Source organism: Castanea sativa, chromosome 10 (genome assembly GCF_040712315.1).
Source record: "Castanea sativa cultivar Marrone di Chiusa Pesio chromosome 10, ASM4071231v1".
Lineage (NCBI taxonomy): Eukaryota > Viridiplantae > Streptophyta > Magnoliopsida > Fagales > Fagaceae > Castanea > Castanea sativa.
In genome coordinates, this window is record NC_134022.1 from 25,020,768 (window position 1) to 25,031,101 (window position 10,334).

General features: G+C 35.8%; 1 protein-coding gene across 1 annotated transcript; it reads left to right on the forward strand.

The window, feature by feature from the left end:
- Window positions 1-6,337: 6,337 nt before the first annotated feature.
- On the forward strand, window positions 6,338-9,393 carry LOC142612276 (uncharacterized). The gene is made up of 7 exons (XM_075784390.1): window positions 6,338-6,514; window positions 6,566-6,862; window positions 7,115-7,430; window positions 7,530-7,673; window positions 7,847-8,013; window positions 8,560-8,700; window positions 8,854-9,393. The coding sequence occupies exons 1-7, from the start codon at window positions 6,338-6,340 to the stop codon at window positions 9,391-9,393; spliced, it is 1,782 nt and encodes a 593-aa protein (XP_075640505.1).
- The last annotated feature ends 941 nt before the right edge of the window (window positions 9,394-10,334 follow it).

The following is a 10,334-nucleotide window of genomic DNA, read 5'->3' on the forward strand; positions in this document are numbered from 1 at the left end:
GCATTTTCAGCCATGAATATTATCAAGAATAGGCTTCACAACAAGATGGAAGATGATTTTCTAATGGACTCTATGATTTTGTACATTGAGAAGGAGATTGCTGCAAAATTTGGTACAGAATCAATCATAGACGACTTTGTCGACATTTTTATAATATCAAATATTTAAGAAATATTTATTTTATATGTAGTATTTTATTGAACATGAAATAGGTGTTAGCTTTTATTTTCATTAAAAAAAAAAAAATTGTTTTAAGCTTTGGCCCTCCCTAGGTTCAAATCCTACTTTCGTCCTTGATCCCACATGATACTGGGGATAAAAAAACACCAAATTTGATGACTTATTAAAGGAAAGACAAAGTAAGAGTATGCTATTGAAAAGTACGTTGCAATATATGTCGGGAAAGGCCTCTGAAGTTTATGGATTTTTTAAAATCTCCCACGTGATATTTGAGAAATATCGATCATTCATTACTCTAATTATTTGTCATGTCTTTTATGTATAGTGTGTTACTGTGTTTGTTCATCCTAGGGTTGGCAGAGCTTGATTCTTGAACCAATATGGTAGCATTTGTATTCATGCAACTCATCTGTTTATGTGCGCGAAGGTCCATGCTCACAAGTTTGATATAGATAAGATCCATGCCCACTTTAATTAATTAAGGCCCATATCTAAAAATGTTATAGGAAATCCATAATAAATATGGGCCTTATAGAAAATACTAAGTGTTTGGAACACAGTTTAGCCACCACAAAAAAAAAAAGTTTTTGGAACACAGATATACCAGTATATCCTATAAATACTATACTCGGAACAAATTTAATACAGAGCATATACACCAATATGTCCTATAAATACTCGGAACAAATTAAATATAGTTTGAGATATAAAATGATAACTTTTTTTTTAGAGAGTTTCAATTTATGGTGCTTGCTTCTAATAATAACTCTTTATTATCAGATCAAAACACCAATCAGTTTTTGGTGTAGACAGAAATTGACACTCAGTTTGTTTTGCTGGAAAACCTTCTATAAAGATATTTTTCCACATTTTCCAGTGTTTGGTAACATAAAAAAAATAAATAAATAAAAATTGGTCAATGAAAAACTCTTATAAAAATAACGCTTATTTTCTATAGATTGTTTAAAAAAAAAAAATTGGAAAACAATCTCTTTCTCATGCGGCGCATAATTCCTATAAATATTATCTTCTTCTGACTCAGGAAACAATATTTTCTTTCGCTCATTCAACCTTTCTCACAATAAACTCCCTCATTTCCTCTCTTCCCTTTGGTTTTTCTCTCTTCTCACACCCTCATTGTCACTCCTCTGGGAAGAGAACTTCCCATAGATTTCTCTTTCTATCTGCCTCTCTTCTCTTTTTTCTCCATATTTCTTCTTCCCTCTATAACACCGTTTTTTAATAAGTTTTTTTTCTCCTCACAAATCCGTCAACAGTTTTATAACAATTTTTGGTATTTATCAAACTATTTGGCCTATGTGGCATTTTGAACTATTTAAAATGGAACTTATGGGTATAATGGTTATTTTGAATTATGAGAAGTATAGTAAAAATATATATATATATATATATATATATATATATATATATATATATATATATCTCTTTCTATCTGCCTCTCTTCTCTTTTTTCTCCCTATTTCTTCTTCCCTCCATAACACCGTTTTTTAATAAGTTTTTTTTTCTCCTCACAGATCTGTCAACAGTTCTATAACAATTTTTGGTATTTATCAAACTATTTGGCCTACGTGGCATTTTGAACTATTTAAAATGGAACTTATGGGTATAATGGTTATTTTGAATTATGAGAAGTATGGTATATATATATTGCTGTTGATTTGTGCCACTATAGTACACTTCCAGTGTACTTGGTTGATTTTTTTTCTAATAAAATTTCTTACGTTACTTATCAAAAATACTGTTCATATGCATGAAGAAGATGAGTATTTGAGATCATGAAAATTGGACAGCTAATTTTGATTGTATCCGTTGTCAAAATTTTAGTTTGAAAATCAAATTCATTATTGGTTGTTTTATTATTTATTTATATTGATTACATTAGGTGGGCTTACACAATACACATATTATACATGTTTTAAATTATACAAGAAATGTTATAAAAATTGTGGATACCAAACACCAGAAAACGTTCATAAGCCCATTTTCAAGATTGTTACCAAACACCAGAAAATGAGATAGTTTTCCAGAAAATGCTCTCTAGAAAATGAACCATTTTTTAGAAAATGTTAATGCTAAAACAAACAGAGCGATATGTTGTTTGAAAGGTTAATGCCCAAATCTCTTATACAACCATTAGAGACTTTACCAGCTGAGCTAAATGGAACTCACATATAAAATGATAACTTTAAGTAGAAACTTTTTTTAAATTTAAATATCAATTATATATATTTTTATGTTGAATTTTTTTTTTCTCTTACTTTTTGAGATGCAAAATTAGTAATTAAGTTTTCATAATTAGGTTTTGCCAACATCTACTTTTTAGTTGATAATATAACTAGTCTATTTAATCTTCTTGTAACAATCAATCTTAAATAGAATTTTATTAGTTTTAATTTTGAAATACATCTTTTTGTATAATCAACTATATATAACAAGTCCAGTCAATAAAATTCTAGCAATAAATGCATTTGGAAATGAAAATCTAATTTTTATATAATGAATCATTAGTATATTACATATTTGAAGACCTTATGATTATTTTTTCTTGGTATCTTTATGTTATATTATTTCAAAATCTCCAACTCTTTTACATGAATTCTTATCATTTCTGAGATTTTCATCCAATTAAATTTTTTAATATTTATATTGCTAGCTAGTAACAAATTTATCAAAAGATCTTATTTGACATTCAATTGATTTCTCTCTCTCTCTCTCTCTCTCTTAAATTTTTCACATCAATACTTCCTAGAAGACATATTATTAAAAAATATTTACAAATAAAAGGAAAACTATCTACAAAATAAAATTATATAATGATGACAAGTATAAATTAAATTTTAAAAATGTAGACCAAAATTTATTTTATCAAAGGCACAATTGCAATTTCACTTAACAATGGGATCGCCAAATGGCCTCAATATGTCTAAGCAAAAATGGATTCAACACATATATTGATGAATTAATTAATGCTAACCAAACTAATATTAATTCCATATAGAGAATCATATACCATGGTTGAGGGTATAAAATTTAACAAAAGGAGATGCAATTGTGTTTTGTTTGTTTGTTTTTTTTTTTTTTAAATGAGTTTTAATTTACTTTAGGTAAGACAAGCATGGAGGAAAGCTTAAATCTAATTTTGATTTTTGATTTTGGTGTTGAGAGAGAGATTGCTTGGTGTATGACCACATGAGATATTGACTTTTAAAAAAACGCTTATTTAATTTTCTTTTTTGGCATGTGTATATGTCTACTAGATAGGAGAATAGATCTTGTAACTTGTAAGTTGTAACTATATGCGTCATGGTCTTTAATTTTTCTGAATAATCTGTAGTATTAAGAGGTTTATTCTATCTGCCTTTTCCACCTGTAAAACGACAAGTACAAAAGGTTAAGCAGACAAGGAATGGGCTAATACATTTGCAGCTCAATTTACACGAACGGCAAAGAAAATATTTTATCAATTACATGGCCACGTTACCAGTAATAGTATAGTATAGATAGATAGAACAGTGAGGACCATGATTGATGTTTTTTTTTATTGTTTTTTTCTTTTTTAAGTGAAGAACATGCATGATTGGGAGAATCTCCTTTTATTTATTTATTTTTAAATGTGATCTAATTTAGAAAGATGTGCTCATGGTGATTTCTCTAATACAGGTTCGGCCGGCTGTATTATGAGTCTGGTCCTTAAAGGCAATGAACAAGATAAGCTTTTGGTATATTTAAATATGTATACTTTTATATATAAATAAATAAATAGAAAGAATATATGGCCACGAAACAGTGAAAGCCATTTCGTAATCTAACAAAGACCAATAACTATAAGAGATCGAGGTTGAAATGATCAATTTTTTTTTTAAACAACAGTAATAGACAAATGAACTAAAAGAAGAGTCTTGACTCTTGAAGCCAATTTCTATAGGAACATAAGATAAAGAGTGTCAAATCTAATATTTTTTGAAATTATGGTCATAAGGCTTAATAAATAGTCCAATATTTTTTGGGTATGAAAAACTACGTCCAAAGTTGCCATTCCTATACATTAAGAGGAGGGGAATATGAAAATTCGAAATTAAAGGACTGCTCTCCTCTCTGTAGGAGTCTTTTCTCTCGTGGCTGACGAGACTCTTCCTCCCTCAGATTTGTTCTAAGGGTCTGAATTTTCTCTTTTCCTTTCTCTTTTCATTCTATACTTTCATTATGGCGGAAGATGTGATCGATAGGTTGGGAAACATGAAGTTGACAGCGGAGGAAGAGGAAGTTATTGCAATTCCTGATGAAGGGCGTATGGAGGAAATGGAGAGCTGTTCATTGAGTCTTATTGGAAAGTTTTTAACGTGTAAGGCTTTCAATAAAAGAGCAGCATGGACTACATTGCAAAAAGCATGGGGACTGCATACAGGATTACAGATAATAGAAGTTGGGTCGAACCTATTTCAGTTCAAGTTTCAGTCTGAATTTGAGATGTGCAGAGTGATTAGAGGAGGGCCGTGGACTTTTGATAATCAGTTACTTATGTTGAAGAAATGGCACAGGGGGATGACGGCAAGTAATGTCAGATTGGAACATGCTTCCTTATGGGTTCAGATATGGGGAGCTCCATTTGATATGATGTCTCCTCAGGTAGTGACAGAAGTAGGCAATAGATTGGGTGTGGTGGAGGAAGTAGAGAGAAGGAAAGTGCGGGATATCCAAAAAAAATTTATGAGAGTTCGAGTGGCTCTTCCTATCTCAAAACCATTGCGGCGTGGCAGCTATATTGTTGATTCTAGTGGTCAGCGTACATGGGTAAATTTCAAATATGAGAGGTTGCCAATTTTTTGCTATTTTTGTGGTCTGCTTGGGCATGATGTACGTCATTGTGCAAACCATTTTGCCATTGAGAAGAATGGAGGTGAGGTTGATTATCAATATGGTGAATGGTTGAAAGCAGTTGGTGGTCGTGCAAGAACACCACCAAGATCACCACCACGGGATGGTGGCGCCGAGGACAATCAACCATCAGATACATGTGAACTGAGGAGATCCGTGAATCAAGGAAAGGATAAGCCACAGTATGTTGATAATTTCGAAGTTTATGAAGCAAAGAAGGATACGCAAGGCCAAGGGATATATTCGAAGGTTCAGCCACATGTAGCCGAGAATGGGGGAGTAATTGAAGGAAGGAATATTGATATACCTATCCCTTTTGTCGTGGAGAAGTTTACGGTGAATTCAAATGTAGATCAGATGGTAACGCAGGATAATAATTTAGTTGATGAACTGAGTAAGTTGGAGCCAACTTCAAATTTTAAGCAACATGTGGGAGCAGATGAGGGCGAGACTCTTGATATCTCTACCCCTAATTTTGTGGAGAATATTAAGGTAAACCCAAGTGCAAGCCTTGTGGACACGGAAAGTAATCTGTCAGTGACTGGGCCGAGTGAACTGAAGTCAACAAAGAGAAGTCTACGTGGACAAGAATAGTGCGGATGGACTATGGGCTTGGTGGGCTTCCTAGTGTCAGTGAGATACCTTTACTGGGGAAGAGAGGAAAACCATGTGAAGTTGACTGTCCATCTAAGCTGGAAGCTGAAGAGGTGCAACATACTAAACGTGGGAAGGTAGAGGTGAATTCTTTAAACTTAGATGACGGATCGGCGGGGGTGGAGTACCACCCTTGCCGGAAGCGATGGAGCTATTAAGTTGGAACTGTCAAGAGCTTGGGAACCCTTGGACAGGTCGTAGCCTTCGCAAATTAGTGAGGGAACAAGCTCCCACCGTGTGCTTCTTGATGGAGACTCGGTTAGATAAGGAAGGGTTTGAGAGGTTGTATGGTGAACTACCCTACCCGAATAAGATTATTGTTAAACATCCTAATTCGGGAGGTGGATTGGCATTGATATGGAAGAATGAAGTACAACTACAATTAGTCAATTACACAAAAAATCATATTTTGGTCAAGGTTAGTAAGGATGATGGATTTGAATGGTGGCTAACAGGTTTTTATGGCTGGCCAGAGGCAAGTCAACGGTATAAATCTTGGGAGCTACTATCCTATCTTAAGACTTTTGTGGAGGGGCCATGGCTTTGTATTGGGGACTTTAATGCAATAAGCCAGTCTACAGAGAAGCTTAGTAAGCGGCCTTCTTAGATGAGTCAAATTGATGCATTCCGTGAGGCATTGGAGAGTTGCCAACTGGAGGATTTGGGTTATAGGGGATATCCTTATACTTGGAATAACAAAAGGCCGGGGGATGCTAACACAAAAATGAGGTTGGATAGGGCTGTAGCAACAAAGCCATGGAGAGATAAATTCCAGTTAAGTACAGTAAACCATCTTTCTCCACATGCATCAGATCATCTCCCTATTGTTCTTTAGACAAAGCATTATGGGAGGAATGGTCCAAGGGCAAGACCTGGTTTCAAGTTCGAAGAAAATTGGCTTCTATGGGAAGATTGTGAGACAGTGATTAAAGAAGCATGGTGTGTGGATGTGGGTGGCATGCATGGGATGGCTCGGCTAAGACATAAAATTAAAGCTTGTGGTGCAGATTTACGAGCATGGGGTTCTTCAAAGTCTAGGCCGAATGATGAAGAGATAAAACTGATCCAAAAACAACTTGAGATTCTGAATGCAGCTGAGAGTACTGAGGAGTCTAGATCTGAATATCTGACTGTGAGTAAAAAGTTGGATGATCTTTTGCTGAAACAAGAAATTTTTTGGGCCCAGAGATCTAGAATTTCTTGGCTGAAACATGGGGATAAAAATACAAAATTTTTTCACTCTAAAGCATCTCAAAGGCGAAGAAGGGATCATATCCATAGAATTAAAAATATTAATGGAGAGTGTGTGGAAGAGGTGGAGGAAATAGCTGAAGTAGCTACTAACTATTTTGATAGTTTATTTACTGCAGGTGTATGTGATTAGATTCAGGACTGTCTTAATGCGGTGGTACATCAGATTACTCCTAACATGCATCAGATATTGTCTAGTGATTTTACTATTGATGAGATTAAAGCGGCGTTGTTTCAAATGGGAACAACAAAGGCTCCTGGACCTGATGGTATAAATGCTTTATTTTACCAAAAGTTTTGGCATGTAGTGGGAGATAATGTTGTTTCTGCTGTATTGGATTATCTAAACTCTGGTGTTATGCATCCTGATATTAATCATACTAATATTGTATTAATCCCCAAAGTGAAGAATCCTGAGAAAATGGCTAATTTTCGACCTATTAGCTTATGTAATGTTAGTTACAAAATTATTTCTAAGGTGTTGGCTAATAGGCTAAAATAGATTCTTCCAGCTATTATATCTCCTACTCAGAGTGCCTTCATCCCAGGTCATCTTATCACAGATAATATTTTGGTGGCGTATGAGACTTTGCACTCTATGCATGTAAGGAAAAAAGGTAAAAAAGGCTCCATAGCACTAAAGTTAGATATCAGCAAGGCATATGATCGGGTTGAATGGCCTTTTCTACAAGGTATGATGCAAAAGATGGGTTTCCCTGAAAGATGGATTGGGTGGGTGATGGGTTGTGTGACCACACCCTCTTTTTCTATTCTCATTAATGGTAAACCTTATGGGATATCAACCCCTCTAGGGGTATTCGTCAGGGTGATCCACTATCACCTTATTTGTTCCTTTTACATGCAGAGGGATTGACTTCACTTTTAACAAAGGTTGAGCATGATGGACGAATTCATGGGGTATCTGTCTGTAGAAGTGTGCCTAAAATTTCAAATCTAATGTTTGTTGACGACTCCTTACTGTTTTGTAGAGCTACACAGGGTGAGGTAGAAGTGATTAATGAGGTGTTGCAGGTATATGCTAATGCATCTGGCCAATGTATAAATATGAATAAGTCATCGGTATATTTTAGTAGTAATACTCCTAATCAACAAAAAGAGGAGATTGTGGCAGCCTTGGGTGTTAAACAGGTGGAGAAATTTGAAGCATATTTGGGGCTGCCTACGTTGGTGGGAAGGGCCAAATATCAAACCTTTTCTTATCTAAAGGATAGGGTTTGGAAAAAATTACAAGGGTGGAAGGGTAGGATGCTATCACGGGCCGGGAAGGAAGTGCTTATAAAAGCGGTTGCCCAATCCATACCAACTTATACTATGGGGGTTTTTTTACTACCGCTAAAACTTTGTGATGAGTTGAATGCTATGTGTGCAAAATTTTGGTGGGGGCAAATTGGTAATGAGAGGAAAATACATTGGAAGAATTGGAGCTTTTTGTCTCGGCCAAAATATGAAGGGGGGATGGGATCTAGGGATTTAAGGTTTTTTAACCTTGCCATGCTAGCAAAACAGGGGTGGAGGTTGCTGCATGATCGAAGTTCCTTATTATTTCAATGCTTTAAGGCAAGGTATTTCCCTCGGTGTAATTTTCTGGATGCGGTTGAGTCACCAAATTCTTCATATGTTTGGAAAAGTATGGTTGCTGCATTACCTATTCTTAAGAGTGGGTGTTGTTGGCGTGTGGGAAATGGTGAATCCATCAAGGTATACTTAGATAAATGGATACCTAATTGTACAGCACATAGGATTCTGCAATGGGAGTAAGATGCTGATAGGGAGATGCCAGTATCGGAGCTTATTGATGCTAAATTAAATTGGTGGAGGCGTGATATAAGTATGTAAAAATTTTCTGCAAAGGAGGCTGCTGCTATCTGCAAAATTCCTTTGAGCCGAAGAAACATAGCTGATTCTCTTGTGTGGTTGCATACCAAGAATGGGAAGTATTCTGTTAAATCCGGATATCATGTTGCAAGGAAAGTGATGAGGAATGATGATGGGGTTGGAAGCTCAGATGGTTGTCGTGGTCAGCAAATATGGAAGCAGATTTGGCAACTACATGTGCCAAATAAAATTAAAATATTTTGGTGGAGAGCTTGCCAAGATATCTTACCTACACGGGTGAACCTTGCTCGAAGGAAAATAATATTTGAAACGGGCTGTCAATTCTGTATAAGGGAGCCTGAATCTATAATACATGCAGTTTGGGAGTATGGGGTGGCGCAAGATGTGTGGGTTGGCTGTGCTATTAAAGTGCAGAAGTGTAATACATATTTCCCTGACATTGTTGCCTTGTTTGAGTATGTTTTGGAAAGATTTTCAACAGCTGAAGTTAAAGTGTTCCTTGTTCAAGCTTGGTTTCTTTGGAATCAGAGAAATACAATTATACATGGAGGATAGATGCGAGACCCAAAATGGCTGAATCAGAGAGCATTTGAGTATTTAGATGAGTACAGAAGTGTTCAAGCTCAGATGGACATCCCAAACGCAGCGCCACAGTCCGGACAGAGCTAGAAACCACCTCCTTCATCGTTGTACAAGCTTAATTTCAGCGCTGCGGTATCTGATAGAACTCAGAGCTCGGGCTTTGGAGCAATAATTCGAAACTCTGCAAGTGAAGTCATGGCGGCAATGTCTATCAAAGGACCCTCAGTCAGTTGCAGCGAAGAAGTAGAGGCGTTGGCTTGCTAAAAGGCTCTTGAATTTGCTGTGGAGTTAGGATTTACAAAGATGATAATTGAAGGGGACAACGTTGCTTTATGAGAGCAGTGGCGAGCACTTCAGGCAATCTGTCATTGCTGGGACATGTGTATGAGGATATCAAATGTAGCATCCGTGGGTTGCATTTTGCTGATATTAGCTGTGTTAAAAGAGGGGGAAATAAGGTTGCGCATATCTTGGCCCAATACGCCAAAAATGTTGATAATGAATTGTATTGGATGGAGGATTCTCCTCCCCTTGTTTTAGACGCCTTGTATCAGGATTGCTTAAATATGAATGAATGAATATATGTTTCCTTTTCAAAAAAAAAAAAAAAGTTGCCATTCCTATTCATTATTGTTGTTGTTTATATTAGACATATTATAGCCCAAATTTTTTTCAAAAAATAAATATTATAGCCCAAGTGGCCCAAACTAATTATAGGCGATCATATCAACTTCAGTGTCTGACCATTCAATGCTAGCTCTTTGGGTAGATGGAAGAGCTCCAAAGCCGGTTCAAAATAAGTTGTTTAGATTCGAAGCGATGTGGCTTAAAGATCCAAGGTGTGATGACATAGTCACGGATTCATGGCAGGAGGGTCTGAACAAAGCTACAGGTTGTCAATTTACAAACTGCAT